A 22,408-nucleotide genomic window follows, 5' to 3' on the forward strand; every position below is an offset into this window, starting at 1 on the left:
ATCTACTAAATAGCTAAAATAATTGAGATTAGATGCTATTCCCAAGCACTGAAATAGGTGAGAATTTTCCAAAGTATATTAGGAACATCTGGAACTATAACATCAATATCTAAATATGAAACCCTTGAAAATAATAATACTAATAAAAAGCCAACTTAGATTTTCTGCATGTATTCCAGTTTCCTCATAATCATGATCATGCAGAAAAATTCCCTTTTGTACAGTGAAAACCATGAAAGAACACACCTGAATCAAAATATAGTTATAATGTTGGCTTACCTGCTGCCCTCCCATTTATTGTTGGACTCCAAATCCCATCAGCCTTAACCCGCATAGCCAGGGATGATGGGTGTTATATTACATCTAAAGGTAAGCTGCTTTAGCTGTAGGATAACCATGGAAAAATTAAACTGACTTATTGCTTTTTTCCTTACTTTTATTAGCAGCCGAAGTGAAATACTCTTGCTTTTTTGGGCTGCAAACCTACACCCACTTACTGTATAGCGTAAGCTCCATTGAATTTGGTGAGATTTACAGCACAATCTGAATTACATAGTAATGTATGTAGTGACTGGTGTGTCAGGGAATGTGTGAGGTATTATAGAGACGGAGATGGAGTGAACTGCTCTGAGCTTGAGGTGTACAGAAAAAGATATATCTGTAATACTATTACAGAATCAGCAACAGACAGCCACTCTGTCCACAGAGATACCATACATCTTCAGGGAAAATGAGGCTTTATGCCCTCTCTGAAAAGTTAAAAGACCAGAGCAGCTCAGAACCCCCATGGGGAGATAATTCTGGAGCCTCAGATAAGTTACAGTAAAGGTCTCATTCCTTGGTGCAATGACCTCAACATTGCATGTACAGACATATGATACAGGAAGTGTGCCTGATAACATAGGCAACAGTTAAACTGCATCTCCTTATACCAGCCTATTAGATACGTGGGAGTCCCAAGCTCTGAAGGGCTTTAAAGATAAAAATCACACCTTGAATTGGTTCTGGAAGATAATTGGTAGTCAATGCATTTGTTGGCTACATTGTATCCCAGGCTTTCTCACTTTGCTAAAAAGAGTTTCTGTCCCTGTCTGGTACCAACAAAAATTTCCTTTCTGATGCTTCAAATGAAGTATTCCATTGGTTTTAGCCTTTTGTTAGGATTGTGGCAGAGAGACAATTTCTCTGGGTCTGTGTCTGTCTCTCTCTCCTCTCCTCCATTGTCCAGGTTTCCAAGATTGTTTCTCATATCTGCCATTTTACATTAATTGCATTGGTACAAATACTGCCATGTCTAGTTGGGCCTTAAGTGCCTGGTTTTTCCAGTGTCCATTGGGTCATACCTTGTTGCCTGAGAAGCTGAACACTCGAGTACTTCTCAAAATGTGGTTGCATGTGAATGAAGGGGTGTTTACAGCTGTATCCTGCATTTCCGAAATCTTGTAGAATTCTTACTTTTAAAAATGTAATCTTGAGTCCTTTGGGCTGAAGCAGGTTTGCGCTAAGGCAACAAATGTGTGTACCATATGTAAGTATCAAACTACAGATATGTAACAGAGCCATGCAGATATATGTGTAGCTATCAGTGAGGTGTTCATCAGTGTCTTAGAGCAATGTCTAGATATCAAAATGATGCTTGACAGCATTGGAATGGAAAGAGAAGTAGGGGAAAGAAAGGGGATCTGGATTCCTGAAATGGAATAATCTAAGTAGAGAAACTGGCTCTCTGCTTTCCTAACAGGTGATCATATAAGCAGCAATGTATCTTTCCAGTATATGTGGAACCAAGATGTAAAGATTTAGTGCTGAGAACTGTTCATGTAATTTATCCCTTTGCCATGTATAGCTTATTATTCAAAAAGGAGATCCTTATGGAAACCTGCTTTTACATGTGCATCATTTGTGTTGGATATGATCAAAAAAAGTGTCAAAATAACAGAAATGAGTGGAATTTCCCAGAAAGTACTTCCCAATTTAAAATTGTGTACAATAAACCCATTCTACTAAGATGTACATTTTTGCTTCTTCCTTGCTATAATCATGCAGAATAATAATAATTCTTAGTATTGTTCTAAATACTTATAACAAATATATAGTACAAGCTGGTCAAGAAGTGGTTGCTGCTTTTTTTTTGCCACTCTGAAAGTATTTTAATGGGTAGTTTTATTAGAGTTAAATCAGTGATGCTCACTATGCATTCATTAGGCAAGGCACTTCCTCTAATGCTGAGTTCTCACTTGGACAAATTACAGTATAATCTAATTTGTCCTCTAACCAGCATAATACATGTTGATTTAATTAATTAAAGAAAGACCAATTATTGTCTTGCTTTACACCAGCAGAGAATCCTGGTGAAGTTGGAGGATTTATTATGGTGAACTTCAAATACATTTTGCTGGTGGAACCACTGTATACCACACTTTTCTATCCTATGCTTTAGTGTTAGAGAATGAGCCAGTTTCCCTACAGGCTCTTGCAGTTGTCTCCTCCACCTCCAGACCTGCCACAAGGAGGTGGTCAGAAGCTTTTAGTGTGGTTTTTTTTGGAGTAACTACGGTTTAGTGTGTTGTCCCAAACCCCAAACAGTGGTTAATTGTAACTATGGTTAGTGGAAACAAGTCAACTTCATAAACTGGGGCCTGAAGCTGGTTTGAATCTGTGCGAGGTGGTTCAAGACAATATGATGCACTCACCAGCATGTGTGGCCCGATCCTGAATGCTGCAGTCTTGCAGTCCATTGATGAATAAACACTTTTTGCCGTTCTCATGTGCTTTATACCTGCCAAAAGGGGACATGCTGTCTAGCCCTGTAAGGAAAGAAAATGAGCCAAAGTAAGCATTAGACCAGGCATCCCCAAACTTGGCCCTCCATATGTTTTGGGACTACAATTCCCATCATCCCTGACCATTGGTCCTGTTAGCTAGGGGTGATGGGGGTTGTAGTACCAAAACATCTGGAGGGCCAAGTTTGGGGATGGGATGCCTGCATTAAACACCTGCTGAAAAATTTTCTGTTTCGGCAAGCCTATCCAGACACATGATTTACTTACCTATATGTGTTTTAAAAGTTTTATTGATTTTATCTTTGCTTTTAATGATGTGGTCTTATGTATGGATCTTAGTTGTTTTATCTATAATTTTATTTTCTACACCATGTGGAGAGGTAGTTGTTTGTCTTTTGGATGAAGTAGTTTATAAATGTTCTAAATATATAAATTAAGCACTGATAGTCCATACTCTGCTTTTGGGTCTAGCTTCTGGTACAGATTAACCATGTAAATGGAAATGGACCGTGTACATTTGGAACCATGTACATTTAGAAATGGATAATGAAGATGCAGTAGTTGAGATAAAATTATAAGCCTGAAAAGAATTCATTTTGCCAATTAGCCTGCCTTGGTAAACATCTGCAGTAACTAGTAATCTATGAAAATGGGAATGGGATTTGGTCATTTGACAGTGTTTCTTGAGATTTACTAGTAAAAGTATTTGTAACATTTCCCACTGGTAGTGTTAGAAACTGAGATATGAAAGCTAGGAGCTAAATGGCGCCTTAAAAATCTACACAACAACTGAATGTCTAGGGGCGCTTTTTATAGGAAGAATACAAAGCTGAAAATGAATGATCTGCAGTTCATTTTTCACATAGTCTAACCCTTCCCCTGCCCACCCCCCAGTCTTCTTAAGAGGGTCTCTTCTCCAGACTTCAGAGAGTAGATAGAAGTGGAGACACAGAAAAAGACCCTCTTTTCCTTCAATTCTGCAGTTTTAATCTGAAATCTTAAGTGCAGTACTGCGCCCAGAGCTCAGAAACTGCTCACACTAATGAAATTCTCTGTCGCAAAATGCTCCTAGAACAATGGGAGTTTCAAACACTGCCGACTAGTGTCATGAAAAGTCTACTTTAGCAGTGATTGTTAACATCTGCCAAGTCTGCTGAAAAATATGGTCATGCATGCCCCCCGTGTGTGTGTTTGCACACCCACAGCCATCGGCTACAACTTGCTGTAAGGTAACATCAGAACACATTAAGACGGTACATCATCTTAGACAAAACTGCCAAAAAGGCAGTGCGCCAAAATTAGAAATAAAATAAAGTGTTTATATAGGCATATATTTATTTTCTTTAATAAAAATTATGTGTAATCAGTTTATTTAGGCATCGTTTTGGAGGATATAGTTTTAACGTATCAGTTTCAAGAAATATATATGGTTAAATATAGCTGAACACTGTGGCAATAGCAGTTGAGTTGTGAAAATTCTAAGGAGTTAAAATGTAGCCTTAGGCGCTTCAGCCACCTTAGGAGAGAAGGAGTTAACAGGTTAGCCCCCTTGGTTATTTGCTGCATGCTTCCTTGCCTTTAGGAGTAAAAAAGAAAGCGATGATAACATTGTGCCTGGGCTTGTCTCTGCTGAGTTTAGGGTACTCCTGGGGTTTTCGCAGCTAAATGTAAAGCAAGCTAGAACATGCTCACTCCTGATTTTCTTGTTTTTCTTTCAACCCTTTCAGTGCCCTGCAGGAATCATTAAATCAAAACTTCATGCTGATCGTCACCCATCGAGAAGTCCAGCGGGAGTACAACCTCAACTTCTCAGGAAGCAGTACCATTCAGGAGGTGAGTTCTGTCTCACAGCTGAAGAATAAATGTAGCTCATTATAACTAATGTCAGCTTTGTTAAAGAGGGCTTATGTATTCAGGCTGCAGACTTCCTTTCGTGTTTCGTTATTAAGTTTTTAGCTTTTAATTAACTGGATGATGAAAGATTACTGTAGGTACATCAGATGGTGTGACCTACATATAAAATTTGCATTAATTTTAGCCCAAAGCAGTAGTGTATTTGTTCCATGTTGCATTTTAGTAGCAAAATGCATCGCCAGAGATGAACTAGTGTTGTCTAGTTAGGCTCCCCCTGCTTTCTTTCTTGATTATATACTACTGTGTTTTCCTGTATATTCCTTGTGTCAAACACACTGCCATTGTGTTGTGTCATCTCGGCTGTGAGTGGAATGGCAGAGAAGTGGTGTCTTTTTAAAAATGATACCACTGTTATTCTGTAAAGCAGCCAGCAAGGGGTGATGTTGCAAAGAACAGTCCCTTGCTGATTGATCCTTGAAAGGCAGATATACTTCCGAAAATAGACATTGCCCTCTATTTTAAAAGTTGAAATCCCTGTCTGTTCCATAACATTGTATATTAAAATCAAATAACTTGCTTTGCTGTTTTTTGTGCTTATCACAACCCATTTGCAATGCATTATTCTATCCAGTTCAAAATCAAGTGTTTCTCTTGAATATTTTCTTGTGATATTAAGCCAAACACCTTTAAACACACATCACTTTGTATACATCAATGCCTTTCTGAAGGCATTAATGGGACAACTCTAAGGACTCTTCTATGTATGCACAGACCTCCATGCATGATGCTTGGATGTTAGCAGTTTTTCCACGGTTTCTTATTTTGAGTTGATTTTAGCACTAGTGCTGGTAATACTAAAAGCAAATCTCTGCTGTTTTAACATCAACTTTTTGACTCTCAGCAACTTTAAGATTGTAGGCAATCAAGCCTTGTATGTGGAACTGTGTTTGTCAGTGCAGAATGCATTAATTAATATTGTTTTTAGCTTCAGTGAGAAGCAAGCAAGTTACAAATGAATAATTGAATTGGTTTTTATTGGCCTTGAAAGACCCTACGATATCATGTAATAGGTCCGAATGCTTGCATCCTATCACATTGCATTGAGTACATTATAGCAACTGCTTGTGATGAACAGTGGCCTTACAAATAAACTAAATTTGGGATTCCAGTGAATTAACAAAACAATCAGAGTAGATCTGTTGTTGTCCTACTCTGACAATTGTAGCATTGTCTGACATTCCTACATGCCAAATGAAATTGTTCAGTGCTAACAAGGATTAAAATGTGGGGTCTTTAAGATGAAATCCCCAAATCTATCGTCTGTTAAGATCACATTAATTTCAGCAGAATGTGTGATGGGTGCATGAATTTAAGAATCAGGTTCTAGATCTGACTTGATCACATTTTATTTAACCAATTGAGGATTTTCACATTAGTTGGGGAGTGCCTCATTGAATAAAACAGCATTCATACAGATAGAGGTTTTGCCCATAAGAAGCCAAGTAAAGGTTAGGAATTAATTGATGTACTGCAGAAAACAGCAGTATGATGCTCAGAGGCATTTGCCCCTTTTTGGAAAACACCCCATCCCAGTGCTGCATGCCAAAAGAATCTCAAAAAGCAATTTGTGTTGTGGAATGAAGTGGGCTGTTTTTCTGTTTTTCTTTTCTTTTCAATGAACATCTTGGTTGTGTGTAAAAGAGATCTAAACTGTAGACTTCTATTTTGCATTTCAGCTCAAAAATTTGAATTAACATTTTGCGCATTAGCAGTTAAACAGAATCAGTTGCCTTCTGTGAAAGGAAGTGTTAATTATTTAAAACATTATTATCTGAAGTTGCTACTGGTAAATTTGTCATTTCCTCTGTTTCCATTCAAATGTGGGTTTTTAAAAAATATCACAAGTTTACATATACTTTGTTATACGGCAGTAATTGAACATGTGCAAGTTGCAGTTGTTGGCCACCAGAGGGCAGGAAGGACTATTCAATTATTCTCTAAAAATGCTATCCCGTGTTTTCAAATTAGCTTCCCGTATATTAACAAAAAGGAGTATAATGGCTGAGTTATTGTTTGATTTTCAGATAATTGGCATATTGCGTGAAGGAGACTTAATTTCACCCTTTAAAATTAAACAGGGAGATTTAAAAAGACATAAAATATTCATTAATGTTCAGTGATTATAAAGCAGTGGCATATATTTATTTTACCTTTATTACTGTTTCGATGGGAAAATACTGCAAATATTTCAGAAATCGAGTTGGCCATACTGACAAGTTGAAATGTTTAAGCAGTGTTAATGCAATCTACTCACACCTGATATCCTATGCAGAAAATTCAAAATGTCTACATCAATTATTAAAGGAAATACTTAACATTCTAGGAATGTTTCAGGCCTCAAGACAACTATTGGATGCAACTGTCTCTCCAGACTCAGTTACTTGGAATATTTAGGAGTATTTTAATGCCTGAATGACTGGCAAGCAATACTTTTTAAATTTATTTTTCCATACTAAGTAGGGTCATGAATATTTTTGTAGTGAGCTAATGATAAATCTGTTAGATTGGAAGACATGAATTTTTATTCCTCCCCTAGTTTCAGGCACTTTGATTTCCTTTTGGAATGTACATTGAAGAGTGACAAAGAAACAAATGAATTGAAATTGAAATCCTGGTAAGAGAGTGGCTAAAAAAAATCAAGAAACATTTGCATGAGAGTTCCTTCTGCTCCCAGTTTGGCACTATGGTTCAAGAGAAAGAGTCTGTTTTTAAGAATGAGTGTGATGCAAGGTGACACTATGGTAACTTTATGCAGTGGTAGACTGCAGAGCCTATGCTGGTCCTGAATTTAGGTACGAGACCAGCCTAGCTGAAAATTAAAGTCTGGAGGTCTTTTAACTGTGCACTCCTGCTGCATAGACACAGTCTTAGAATATAGATGGGGTTGACAAAAACACATGTTTTATTTGGGTAGTCTTCTCCCAGTAAATTTCAGAATGGCAAGATGTAGTGTGTGTTAAATTGTTTTATATCTCCCTCCTTTGATAAAAGATTTACCGTACTTTTTGCTCTATAAGGCTCACTTTTTCCCTCCTAAAAAGTAAGGGGAAATGTGTGTGCGTCTTATGGAGCGAATGCAGGCTGCGCAGCTATCCTAGAAGCCAGAACAGCAAGAGGGATTGCTGCTTTCACTGCGCAGCGATCCCTCTTGCTGTTCTGGCTTCTGAGATTCAGAATATTTGTTTTCTTGTTTTCCTCCTCCAAAAACTAGGTGCTTCTTGTGGTCTGGTGTGTTTTATAGAGCCAAAAAAATACGGTAATTAGCAGTTCATGGTGCTCAAATGAAACATCAGTTAATGCAGGATCTCTAAAACTGGGACCGTAGGGAACTGTCTTACATCGTGTCAGACCATTGCTCCAGCCAAGTCAGTATTGTCTATACTAACTGGCAGCTGCTGTCCAGGGGTTCAGGTGGGGGCCTTTCCCAGCCCTTCTTGGAAATGTCAGGGATTGGACCTGGGATCTTCTGCACGCAGAGGAGATGCTCTGCCACAGAGCTGTGGAAAATGAAGTGGGCGAGAGAGTAGGAGTCAAAATTTGGAAACAATGATTCCACGTTGGCCTATTTGGAAAAATAGTCTTTGTCACAAGTTTCAGATTGATTGATTGATTGATTTAGGGTGAAACTATGTGAGGATGATGAAACACGTATCTATTTGTAATATATGAGTTCTATCTTTCCATTTCATAAGTGTGTGTTTTTTTAAATCCTTAACACTTGCAACAGGATAGATACATGATTTAAATTTCGGCATATAAACATGTTAGTGTTGCAGTAGCGCATAGGCAGCTGCTCTCTCCATCCCTTGTAACAAAGCACAAGGTAACACTTGAATCACTGCTGTATGTCTGGCACCTTGTCCTATGCTTATCTCTTGCTATATGGCAGAAGATAGAATGGGGCACAGGAATTAGCACCATAGAATGATATATTGGTACAACTGTGTAGAGTAGAGGACTATACGTTGAATCATTGCGATCTGAACACGTGGGAGTTATCAAAAATACCATTTCCTATCAGAGTAAAATTTCATGAAACAAAGTTGTGATGTTCAGTGTATTTCGTCTTCAGAAGCTCCATACAGTGAACCTGCTTCCTTGGTGGTGGTGGTTTGTTTTTTAAATTACAAATATGCATACTGGTTATCATAATGGGATTTCTCTAAAACTAAATTGTTTTATATGAATATATCACATTGACTTTCTGGAACAGGATTAAAACTCAAAGCAGCAATACTTAAAAACAGAAGTTCTGATTTATGTCAGACTGGAGCATCTTTTCCTTTCAAGTTATTTTAGCCTCTGAATATTAAGGGAAACAATAGTAAGGGAAACAAGCATATAGAAATCAGTTTAATTCATTTTAAAAGTGTTTCAGCTTGTGATTTTCAGCTGCTTTTAAGAATTAATAATGTAAGCTGCAGTTTAGCCAGATAATCTGAAAGTCTGGTGTCCATGAAACATACACTAGGGCTTGAGAAAGAGATGTCATACCCTGTAGCAGCTGGTCCAAATCTAGGACAGAATATAGAAAAAGGAAAGTCTTAAGATGAACCATTCTAAGTCAGGTCATCAGGGGCAACTTCAAGTGTAAATATAAGAGAAAGGCCTATAGTATATAAGTTATCCAATCTACTACTTGTTCCTGACTTGTGGAGGGATTTGTCATTCTTGGAACTCTTTTCAGGCTGCTCAAAGAGGATTGATAGGATAAGAGAACAAAAAATGTGCAGGAGAGAGAATACTCACATCTCTGGATCATTACCTGTTACAAAAGGGGATTTGAGCAGCTTGGGAGGGATTGTCTAGACTAGGGATGGCATTCAACCAAATTTTACTCAAGAGTACACCCACTGAAATTAATGAGCAGGATTGTGTTAGATCCATTAAGTTTAATGGGTCTACTGCGAGTAAAACTTAGCTGAATAATGCCCTGAAGTGAACAACATGGTTCTCCCCAGATGTTGGGGTACAACTCCCAGCCAGCATGGCCAGTGGTCAGGGATGATAATAAATGCAATCCAGCAATATCAGTGTTGTCTTTTGTTGGTCTAGATCACATTATAGACCATAATGTCAGGAAAGGCTTTGCTGGATCAAACTGAAGCCCATTTAATTGAGCATCCTCTTCTCTCAGTAGCCAATCAGATGCTTAGGGGAAACCACAAGCAGGGACTGAGTTAAGCAGCCTTATCCCCAGTTGTATCCCCCCCTTGTATTCAGAAGCATGCCATCTATGATCCTGGCAGTAGGGCACAACCATCATGGTTAGTAGCTGAATCTTCCGCAAATATTTCTAAACACCTTTTAAAGTCAGCCAAGTTGGGGGACTACATCCCATGGTGGCAAATTCCACAGTACTTCATTTTGTGTGTCTTGTATCTTCCAATATCCCTTTTTCCCCATGCCATGCATAATATTACACCTGCCTATCATGTCATCCCCCCACCTTACTCCACTTTTTCTAAACTAAAAGTCCCATATTTTGGTCACCCCTTTTCTGCACCTTTTCCAGCTTTACAATATTCTTTTTAAAGTAAGGTGAGAAGAACTGTACACGCCAGACTTGCCACACCATGGATTTGTATAACAGCATTATGATATTGCCAGTTTTGTTTTCAATCCCTTTCTAAAGATCCCTAACATGGACTTGGCCTTTTTCACAGCTGCTACACACTGGATTGACATTTTCATCAAGATATGTACCATGACTCCAATCATTCTTTCCTGGTCAGTAACTGCCAGTTCAGACCCTACTAGTTTTTTATGCAAAGCTAGGATTCCCCCTTGCTTAGATTGATTTGCATTTACCATTTTAATACCCATTTGCTAAGTTTGGAAAGATCCTTTTGGAGCTCTCACAACACCCCCCCCTTTGTTTTTTACCACCCTGAACAATTTGGCATCACCAGCAAACTTGGTGATCTTCCTGCTCGGCCATAACTCCAGCACTTTTATGAACAACTTTAAAAGCACAGGTCCCAATATGATTGCTTGTGAGACCCGATTTGTTACATGGTTTTGTTGGGAAATTGTCCATTTATGCTTATTATCTGTTTCATGTTCTTTAACTAGTTACTGCACCTTTCGAGCAACAGGACTGATAGGTCTCTTTTATATCATCTCATCATCTTATATCATAGTGCATTTGGCGGGCTTCTTAGGCCCCTCACCTAAGGTTGAGAGGGAGTTATTTAAGAGGCAAAGACTCAGAAAAAACTGTGGTAGCTGATTTTGTTTCAGATTGTTTCTTCTAGCTGCTTTCCAGGTGGGCTAGAACACTAAAGCTGATGGAGGACTTGACTTGGGGAAGAAGGTGCATTAAGCTTCCAATTTTTACACCATGTCAGCCTATATCTTATATCAAGAACTGTTTATTTCATAAAATTTATACAGCCCTTGATTGTTTTTTTTAAAACCCTCAAAGCAATTTCCAGAGAGAATAAAGCAATAGTGATAAGTAAAAAAAACAAAAACACCACCCATAAAACAACTCTGTAAATCATTCAAAACTATTTCATTAGCTGCTAAGAGTTTGGGGTATAGGGGATTCCCAGGATTACATCTTTAACAGGCTAAGAGGGGCAGGTTCATGGTGTTACTAAGTTTCAAGAATAATGGGATTCATCAACTCTTCACAGTGATCCAACATCTGCTTTACAAAAGGGGCAATCAAGCCAATCTTGGATTTACAGATAGGTCTTCATATTTTAAAGTGATGCTGATAAGGTGAGATGTTCAAGTCATACTTAGATCTCAAAAGTCAGTTGAAGCATTTCTAGATGATGATACTTCATTGTGGTGGCCATGTAAATAATACTTTCCCATTCTGATTTGATAGGTATTGTCTCAGGTTTTTTTATACTTCTAGTATAGAAAAGATGTAAAGGTTTACCTGTCCATATCCAGTATATTAAGAAATGTTTTATTTATTTGCCTTAATGGATTATTTACAATAGTAATGGCCATCATTACCTCACCAGCACCTTAGTCATACCTTTTTGATAAAGTAGGGTAGAAAAGCAGTTCAGGTCTCCCTCACCTCTCTCAAAACCCACAAATTTTCAGCTAAAGAAAGAATTACTTGACAAGAAGTTAGTTCCTAGAATTCCAGAGAATGGTTGTCCTGTCTAACCACTTTTATAAGTCTGAGGAACACTAAATTAGGATCAGAATCTTCACATGACTCAGAACAGTTCCTTTGCAGTGGTGGCCCTGAGGCTGTAGGGCAGGGATGGAGAACCTATCATCCCTGACTCCTGACTATTGGCCATGCTGGCAGGGGTTGATGACTTGGAGCCAAGCAGCATCTGGAGGACTATGGTTTCCCTTTTTCAACTGTAGGATGACTTCCCTGAGAAAGGAAGTTGTGGCAAGACACGCCTGTTTTGTTTGACTTTTGAGCTATCCAGTTAGGCTATGAATGGAGGTGGCACAATTAGAAATCAGTAGATACTTTTTGTTCTATCTTTAAGTAACACCAAATTGTATCTTTAGACAATTATTATTCATACTTACTGTATAGCGTGCCTTTCACCAAATGGCCCTAGGGTGGGTTTTCTGGGGGGACAGAATTAAAATAAGCATAGTGTACAATTATAATCCTAAAATCAAACTATAAAAATAATTAATGTAGGAATAACAAAATAGCAGTACAGAGCAACCAGCAGTGCAGAAGTACAGAAGGCACTCACTCAACCAAAAGAGTAAAGAGATCCATCTTGATGAGTTGTCAGAAGCATACAGTGATGGTGCAGTGTGCCCCTTATAGGATAGGTCCTTCCACAGTCTGGGGGTCACCACAAAGAAGGCCCCCCCACACCACTCAAACCACAGAAGCTTCAACCTCCCTTGCTGATCTTAGCACCGAGGCTGGTTATGGGAGGAGGCACTCCTTCATATAATTGCACCCAAGTTGTTTATGTCAAAGTTAATACTTTAAATTGCACCTCTTAGTGAACTGACAACTGGTGCAAATCTTTGAAAGCTGAATTTGCACTAGTTGCAGCTTCCAAAAAGTCTTCAAGGGCAGCTCCACATAGAGTGCATTGCAGTAGTCCCATCTGGAAGTTACCAGAGCATGTATCACTATGGCCAAGCTGTCTTAAGTTATTGAGTTTCTGGGATTCTTGAGTTTCAGGGAAAGCAAGCTATAAATGATTCAAACAAATCAATAAATTCAAACAGGTCAGTCTACAGCAAGTTCTAAGTAGCTACTATAGGTTAGAGTCAGGTTCTGCAGGACTGAAAGTGCTCCCAGGAATGACAAGTGTTAGTCTAACAAAGCCCAAAGCCTAGTGAGCTTTTATATCCTCAGGCAAGGTTTCCCATCTGTAGGGAATTTGTCAATGCAACCATTGAATGGCATTGGATTTTACCTTCTTCCAAAGGGACCCTAAGGAGAATAAATTGTTTAGGGTGACACAAAGTGACTCCTTACTAAAAAGTTTTGATCTTCTACATTTACAGTCTGGTAACTCAATGTCTTTTCTTAAAGACATATTTTCCAGCAGATTCAAGAACTATGAGAGTTTGAGTGCAGGCTCAATATATTTAGATGAGGATTCACTGTCAGAGAACATGGGGGCTGCATCTGAATTACAGCGTTTGACGTGGTGCAACACAAATTGTTGAAGTGCATAAGGAGATCAGACCAAGTGGGGGGGGGTGAAGGGGTAGAATGGTGATGGTATGCTGTATGCCACCTTGCTCAATGTTTCAGACCAATAGGAGGTTGATATCACCTGTATATTAAGCCACAGATCCTGGTTTAATACACTGAACAAGACAGAATATAAAGTTGGCTTAATATTGTGGCTTGTTTGAATGTCATTAATTCTTGCAGAATGGGGAAGCTATGGTTAAGTGCCAAATTCAGGTTTGTTTTGCCACTGATGTAATGGGAAGGGTGAAGTGGCAGAAAAGGAGCTGCCTGCATGTAGGTCCATGCTGCATGTGGTGCATAACCTGGATTATTAAACTTTGTTTTCATGTGACCATTGTGAGTAAAGAACTGGAGGATGGTAGAAACTCTGGATTAACTGGGTATTGTGTTGTGTGTTACACTCATGGATAAAGTATCTTTTTTATTTGGCCACCAACCTACCTGCCACTTATTATCCTGTGTCAATCTAGTAAATTTACATGACATCATTGACTCTTAAGAGGTGGTGGTGGTAAAAGGGAATAACAGTATGATTATTTGAGACTTATGAAAAACTAATGTCTTAAAGTGGTATCGACAAAGTTCCATAAACTTTATCAGAAACCATAGATACATTGTATGTGGTGCAGAGTGTTTTGTTTTTGTTTTGTTTTTTGTACATTTGGGTTTTTTGTGTGTGCAGTCCTTCCTGTACAAAGGAATGCTGCTCCTAAAGGATCTCCTAACTATCAGGGGATGGTAGCTCTGGTAGTAAGATGGTAGCTGGAAACAGCCTACATGGATGATAGCTAATAATTTTATTGGATCCCTGCCATTGACTGGAGCTTCTGTAGATCAGATATCATTTTTGTTTGGTTTTGTTGATCTGAACTGTGCTAGGATGTCAGTATAAAATAGTTCTTATGAAATAACATTCAGTGGCAGAAAATGATTTGTACTGGTTTGTAGAAACTGCGTCAGACCTTGAACTTTATTTTTTTCATGCTCTTTTGCTGTATCTGTAGAAAATGTAGATATTCGCAATAAGCCAATCAATGTGTTGAAAAGTAGACCTAATCTGCACACAAAGTAATTGGAAGAATATCTGGGGTTTTCCACATTCAACTTACCCAGGTAAGGGTAAGTAAGGCTCCTTAACAGCAAAGGCTCTGTGCCAACTCCAAATCTACATAGGTGCTCACACCCACCAGCCAGCACTGCATGTGGGTACCCCAATAAGATACCGGTTTACTCAGCAGAGAGGAAAGAATTTACAAGACTAAGTCTAGTCTCTCACTATGCCAAACAGCTGGTCAGCACTATTTATAGTAACCAAATGGGGCTTGCATACAGTATCCTGGTGGTGAATCTGGCAGGGTAATTACATTAAAAGGAGTTGGTTTGTGCCTATTTCCCATTCAGCTAGGATCTGTGTGCAAAGAGTTGCTTCAAGAAGCATATGACAACACCCACCCTTGGACACAGGGGCATAAAACAATATTAAGAAATATAATTTTGTATATTGCCTTTTTAAAATTTACCAGTAATAAGTCATTATGTTCCATGACTGTATCCAAAAAGAAAGGAAAATTTTGTGGTTTTTTTCTTTGAACAGCAGAACACCCCTTCCCCCAATATTGCCCTACCACAAATTGATTTTGGAATTCTGTCAGGGTGTTATTCAGCTAAGTTTTACTCAGTCGGCCCACTAAAATTAATGAAGATGACTAAGTTATGGACATAAATCTCAGTAGTTCTACTCTGAGTAAAACTTAGTTGAATGTCACTCTTTAGTTTCCAAAGCTGGTTACCATTTGACATGAGATATGCTCTTCAAAAGAGACAAAGTGTATAAACTTTGTTGACTTTATTGAATCACCTTTATGGTTGTTTAATCCTGGCCCTTAGTTGTACCACTTGGGTGGAACGTTAATTTTTAATCAAAAATTATTTTAAAACAGATGAATAAATTTTCTTTTTACTTCTTTTTCGCTTTAGGAAAGCTAAACTTGTAGAACTGAGTATTTTTAGCGAAAGGAGTAGATTGTAGGACGGTTTTGAAATATTATGCCTCTATCATCAAGTAATACCCAAGGCACACATTTTAAAAATTCCTAACTGTACTCTTGAAGCACAATGTGAGAATTAGCAAATCGTTTCAAGATGATAAGTTGTGCTTTTCAAATATCAATTCAATTCATGCTAAAAAGGGAACATAACAGGCTGTGAACATGGCCCTGAGTCATCTTACTCTTCAACAACTGCATGTGAACGAGAATGTATTAGTAAATGTATTTTGTAGACCAGTAGCACATTGCACAGCAGGTAAGAAAAGAGACCTTGCAGGTAATGAACCCACTACGTGTATCTGTTTGGATGGGACAGATCTGAGATGCTTAGAATATACTAATGTCTGGGTGTAGTTTGGCGTGTTAAAGGTATAGGTATATCTGTGCAGCCATGAATCCTTATGGACTTTTTAATACATAACTGAAACAATGAAGCTGATAAAACGAAAGGCATTAAAAAACAACCACACTTCTAATTATCAGATAAAGCATTGTATTGCTAGAATATATTTCATAACCTGTAATTCATGTTGCTGATTACTTCGAAAGGCGTAGCTTTTAAATAAACCATTTTCAGTTATCAGAAACTAATAAACCAAGACATATTTATATGCAAGAAAAGGCAGAGAGTAAATAATTGCACTGGTGACCAATACTGTAATAATCCTGTTTTACAATATGCACTTGACAGGTTGTAATAGTGCTAATTGAAGAGACTAATTCACACTTGCTTCATTCTATTCAAAGGCAAAATCAGCAGCTTGTTTTGCTTTTGACCAGATGGTCCTGATGAACACCTACTGTGCACTTTAAGTGCTTTACTAGAATTACAAAGGCTGGGGGGCTGCGTCCAACTCGGAATGATTTGAGAAGAAGAGGGGGAGAAACCCCTTCGGTGCTCAATGGATTTGGTGCAACTAAATTAATTCTAGTGGGCCCATTACACATTGAGCCCCTTTTCAAAGTCCTGAGCCTCCTCGTTTGTTCTGTAGCAACGAGAAAGTGAAAGGCAGATTACTGCAAACAGAAATAAAAAAAACTGCTCTGAAAGGGAGAAAAGAGGCCTTGAAGCCTTTTCATATCATTTTGGGTTTTTCAAGTGCGTTATTTTTGGGGAGGGTGGATGTCTGAAAAGCCAATTGGGGTTTTTTTGTTTTAAAGTGCGCTATTTAAGTACCATGAATATAAAAGCAAGAGCAACAGTTGACTGAGTTTACTGTGGTAAAGCTTTGTGTCCCAAGGATGAATCAAATTCATTATAGTCGGCTCTTTGTATTTTAATATGAATGTGAGGTTAGTTTCACAAGACTGTGTCTGTTTAGGATAATTATAATTTAATATTTTCCTTTTTTTGGTAAAATTAGCACAGTAGAGGTCTGAAATTCCAACCAGAAGCCAGATTTATTATTATTAATAATCATCATCATATTTTTTTTTTAAAAAAGAAACCAGACTTTGAAGTATCCAGAGAGTTTAAAACTCAAAAGGATGCTAATTTTGAATGAAAAGAGAGGCTTTTTCCAATTGCATTGAAGCAGAGATTATTATAACTAATTAGAAGTCACACATCTGTTAGTCTTTGGTTTGTGAGCACTTGTGTATGGCTCCATGTATGTATATGTGTATGTGTGTGCATGGAGAAAGTTATATATGTTGAGAGAGAGAGAGACATGCACAAATACCTGTTTTTCGTAGTCCAAATCATACATGTTTATGTATAAATGGCCATGTTATTTAATGTTAGAAATACATAGTCATGGATGTTGTTTTTGGTCATATTAAAAAATCATTGATATATGCTTTTTTTATAAAAAACAACAACAACCGGCAACTTGGTCTTCAAGGCTCCTAAATTGGGCCCTAAGTTTGCTAATTGCTTTACAGAGAACTGTAATAAAAAAATATAAGCCAGTATTGTGATTAGTCAAAAACTTTTGAAATGTTCTTTAATGTAAACCTGACAGTATAATGCTTGCTTTTGAAAAGGTGTTAGTGTGAAATGATAAAAGTGTACAACTGCAGTTCACAAATAATCAGGGTGGTCAGAATTGCAACACTTATGCCATTTCCCTTGTAAGTGAATGTGTGTTTAGATGAAATATGTGTAAAGATTAAACTTGAAATCTAAGTTTCTGTGACGCATTTTATAACACAACATTATTATTTTTTCATTTGGTAAATATGTAGGCACTTTGCATTAAAAAAAAACCCTGAATAAAACAATAATTTTTAAATTATTTCAATGTGCTTTTAAAATATGCCTGTATATCAAACATAATATCTTGAGGAGGTGGGGGAGGAGATAGGAGAAGAAAGGGAAAAGAGGGTTGATTTTTGATGTACAATTAAAATGCAAGGGGGAAAAGCCTTATTCCCCTCTCCCAATACTGTCTTTTAGGTAACAATGATTAGCCTTATTAATCTGGTCATTTTTCACCTTGCCTTTTAAAAGTAGATTTGAGAAGAAGATGACTTTGTACCATCAAACAATCCAATTATATTGATAAGTAGGGAGGTGCTAATGAACTGTTAACTCTGACAAAAGTTTTCTGTAAACTTGAGTTAAAAATAATCACCAATTTGAAAGTATTCATTAAGAGATATTTCTAATTGCTTTAAAAGTTAAAGTATGTGTCAAGTATTGTAAATGTATGCATACAAAGAATAACAAACAAATATGGTTAGGATAAATGTGAAAGAAATATCTCACAGTGTAGTGAGGCCCTAGATTTTTTAAAAATAAACATCATTATGGGAATCAGTTTAAGCCTGTATTTAAATTTTTACCGACTCCTGATCTTACAACATGCTGTCTTTTTACTAGTTGGGCATACGTATAATATTAAATACAATGACATATTGCATTAATGGTATCAGGGCAATTCACAGGTGAGAGTCAGTTCAGTGTGGCCCTACCAGTCACTGACATTAGCATGTAAACTACCACCATAATATTATTACAGTTGTACCTTAGTATCACATTTTCTCTGATCTGAACAGTCTGCTTGCTATCTATCTTCTGTCTAGAGTGTTAGTTCTGTGAGGCATGAATGCTGCTTTGTTATCAGCTGTAAATAGGACTTAAATAATCCAAGATGGTATCAGAGTGTACTAATTGCACCTACCCATTTCAAAATGTGCTTTTATTGTAAGAATAAAATGCCCTAAAAACTCTTTGTAGCAAAGTTATTCATTTGTCAACATATAAAAATCATGGGTGTAGATTAAACCACCACGAAGCTCATTTAAAGGGTAATGCAGCCTCATAATCACCCCCAATAAATCCCTGTTACTGTTTTTAAAGCTCTCAGCAAACATTTGCAATAAGTGGCCAAATTTATGCCTTGCTTTGTGGTTGTTGCGTGACCAGACAGAGTGGCACAGGATTGTTTTAAGATTTTTACAGCTGCAAGGGAAAAGCATCTGTTCTTAGAAAATCCAGCATTGTTTAATTTTGACACTGACTCTTCCATGCTGTTTGTACCAGGGTCTGGATTAGGTGGCACCAAGATGAAATTTCTTTTAAGTTGCTTCCAAATGCAGCTGTCACCATACATGGCCTGGTAGATAAAGCAAAGACGCTACAGCTAAAACAAGCATCTTTGTGCTGGGTCATCACAGTAGAAAAGCTAGGAGGGAGGAATGCTAATATTGTATCTCACAAATAGCTAGAGCATTAGTCTTAAATCAGTGGGGGGAGGGTAGAATAATAATTTTCCTATAATTGTGATAATAAGGTTGTGAACTTAACACTTGCTATAAGTGATGTCCTCAAGAAAAGGAACAAATTGATTTTTAATATGGGTACATCATTGCAAAACCCAAGTAGTATTTAACAGCAACATGTAAAACACATGCATTTAATTGTAGTATCAAGCAATTTACAGCAGTCTCCTGAGTATTTTTTTTATCATTCTGACCCAATTTTCAAATTTTGTAAAAATAACATTTCATTTCCCACAAACTTCCAGAACTGCATGCATTTCTGTCCAGCTGGTGCAACGTAAATGATACAAAGCCAACATGTGACTGCCTGCCTGTATTACAGAATGTTTAATTTGTTAATGAATTGAGACTCTTTAATCATAGATGAAAGCTTTTGTAATGATAAAACATCTCCAACAATGTATATTGAAGACATTTAAAAGAATGCACTTAACAATAGACAACCTTCATTTTTTTATATGCCCATTTTTGAAGATAGGGGGAATGCTCCCTCAATCCCAATATTCTTTAGAAGTATGTAAAACAGTCAGATTTAAAGCTATAGTTCATTTAAATATAAGGGTAAAGGGACCCCTGACAGTTAAGTCCAGTCACGAATGACTCTGGGGTTGCGGTGCTCATCTCGCTTTACAGGCCGAGGGAGCCGGCGTTTGTCCTCTCCATAGACAGTTTTTCTGCATGACTAAGCCAGCATGACTAAGCCGCTTCTGGCGAAACAGAACACTGACACCAGAGCAGCGCACGGAAACGCCGTTTACCTTCCCACCAGAGCAATACCTATTAATCTACTTGTACTTTTGGACGTGCTTTCGAACTGCTAGGTTGGCAGGAGCTGGGACCGAGCAACGGGAGCTCACCCCGTCGTGGGGATTTGAACTGCCAACCTTTTCATCGGCAAGCCCAAGGCTCAGTGGTTTAGACCACAGTGCCACCTGTGTCCCATAGTTCATTTTCATTAGTGCATTGAAGGCATACTCTGTTAGGAAGGATAGGTTATATGGTAGGGAGAATATTTGACTAAGTTCTGCATCTTTGGTTTGTCAAGAAGATCATGTAGTGGACACTGTTGGGCGTGTTTGGGGCAGGGGGTGGAGTGGGGGAGAATATAAGGGGGGATATAAGGTTCACATTACTTCTCTGCCATGGTGTTCTCTGGGTGACCTTTCTCATATGGTGGTTATATTCACCATCTAGAATTCCTCTGGGGAAGAATGGGCCAGAAATGAAACAAATAATCATTTGCAGTTTATGTTCTGGAAGCATATGCCCAGTGTAAGACCTTGAAACATCAAACTATAAAGCAGCTGATCTGATTAATGTATGGCGATCAGTTGCACCTCCAACTGTCTCTAAGGGCTGGGAGTATTAAAATTATTTCAGGTGGTCTTCCCAAACATACTTCAGATACAGGTATAAAGAAGGACCACACCAGCTGATGTTAGAGAGTGGGCAAGAGATGGTCTTTAAGTATCTGGGCCTCAAATGATTATGGCATTAAAGCTAGATGGTTTATCAAGTGGTTTACAAATACAGTGGTACCTCGGGTTACATACGCTTCAGGTTACATACCCTTCAGGTTACAGACTCTGCTAACCCAGAAATAGTACCTTGGGTTAAGAACTTTGCTTCAGATTGAGAACAGAAATCGTGCTCTGGCGGCACGGCGGCAGCAGGAGGCCCCATTAGCTAAAGTGGTGCTTCAGGTTAAGAACAGTTTCAGGTTAAGAATGGACCTCTGGAACGAATTAAGTACTTAACCCGAGGTACCACTGTATATTGTGATCTGGGATCAAAGAACACTCTACTGAGAGATAGCAAGGATCTGCAACCCTCATGAAATAAGCAACTGCAGCAGTTGCATCTGGAGAAAAAGTGATGGAGGTAATAGGAACACAGTAGGCTAACTTTGAGCAAGAAAGGTCTAGATCCAGTCTACTTCTATTATGATTATTACTACAATTAATTACCCACCCTTCACTTCAAGGTCCCAACTTAAAATTGCAGAAGATGGGCACTAAAAATATGCATCTCAAATGTCAAAAGCCAGGGTAAAGTGGAGGGTCTTCAGCATTTGCTGGAAGCTGTATAATGAAGATGCTAGATATCTTTGTGAGAAGCAAGTTCCACGACTTAGGGGCTGCCACTGAGAATGCCCTCTCCCAGTCCACCACCCTCTGAGCTTCTGAGGACAGTGGAAGAACCAAGAAGTTTCCCTCCACTGATCTTAGCACCCGAGAGGGTCTTTAGGGGAGGAGGCATTTCAGTTTGGGGGGCATTTAGGGCTTTAAACACTACCACGAGTACCTTGAATTGGGCCTGGAAACGTACTGGCAGTCAGTGCAGCTGCTTTAAAACAGGGGTTATATGAGATCTGAACCCCAGCCAGTAATCTGGCCACTGCATTTGGGACCAATTGAAGATTCCGAGTCATTTTCAAGGGCAGCCCCCGTAAAGTGCATTATAATAATCCAGTCTGGAAGTTAGCAGCTCATGGAGAACAGTAGCCAAGTCATCCAAAAGGGGCCAAAGCTGGGGAACCAGACAGCTGAAAAAAGGCACTCTTAGTCATTGAGAGCACCTGGGCCTCCAGGGACAATGCCAACCTGTCTGCCCACCTCCTGGATATGAGAACTCAGGGCATATTAACACCTTTGTCTTTTTAGATTCAGCTTCAGTTTATTGGCCTACCCAGCCTATCACTGCCTCCCAGCACTGGTCTATCACTTCAGCTGCCTCTGTGCGATCCATGCCCAAGAGCTGTTTAAAAGCATAAGAGAGTTAATATTTTTGGATGAGAATATTTTTATAGTGCATACAAGTTTTGAAAGTTGCAAACTTTATAGAAGAATCAATGACATTGATAGTGTTGGGGGCCCTAGTAGAGTGGAGTTCAGCTTATTTCTTCTGAAGTTTATATTATTTACACTTGATGTTAAGAACCAAACTTGGCAAGATGCTGGGATCCATATGGTCAGGCTCTCAACATATTCCTCCATGAAATGTGGCTATGGACTGCGCTGAATTTAGGATGGTGTAAGCAGTTCCCCTACACAGAGGACACGGGTGGTGCTGTGGGTTAAACCAGAGAGCCTAGGACTTGCCGATCAGAAGGTCGGTGGTTCGAATCCCCGTGACGGGGTGAGCTCCCGTTGCTTGGTCCCTGCTCCTGGCCACCTAGCAGTTGGAAAGCACGTCAAAGTGCAAGTAGATAAATAGGTACCACTCTGGCGGGAAGTTAAATGGTGTTTCCGTGTGCTGCTCTGGTTTGCCAG

At 38.6% G+C, this 22,408-nt stretch overlaps 1 protein-coding gene across 1 annotated transcript in view; it reads left to right on the forward strand.

The window, feature by feature from the left end:
* FAF1 (Fas associated factor 1) overlaps positions 1-22,408 on the forward strand; it is a 169,589-nt gene that overhangs the window by 37,094 nt on the left and 110,087 nt on the right. The window contains exon 7 of the mRNA XM_082226741.1: positions 4,511-4,616. Within this exon, the coding sequence (XP_082082867.1) occupies positions 4,511-4,616 (106 nt within the window). The remainder of the gene's footprint in view (positions 1-4,510; positions 4,617-22,408) is intronic.

This window comes from Podarcis vaucheri, assembly GCF_965113315.1.
Source record: "Podarcis vaucheri genome assembly, chromosome: 6".
Taxonomy (NCBI): domain Eukaryota; kingdom Metazoa; phylum Chordata; class Lepidosauria; order Squamata; family Lacertidae; genus Podarcis; species Podarcis vaucheri.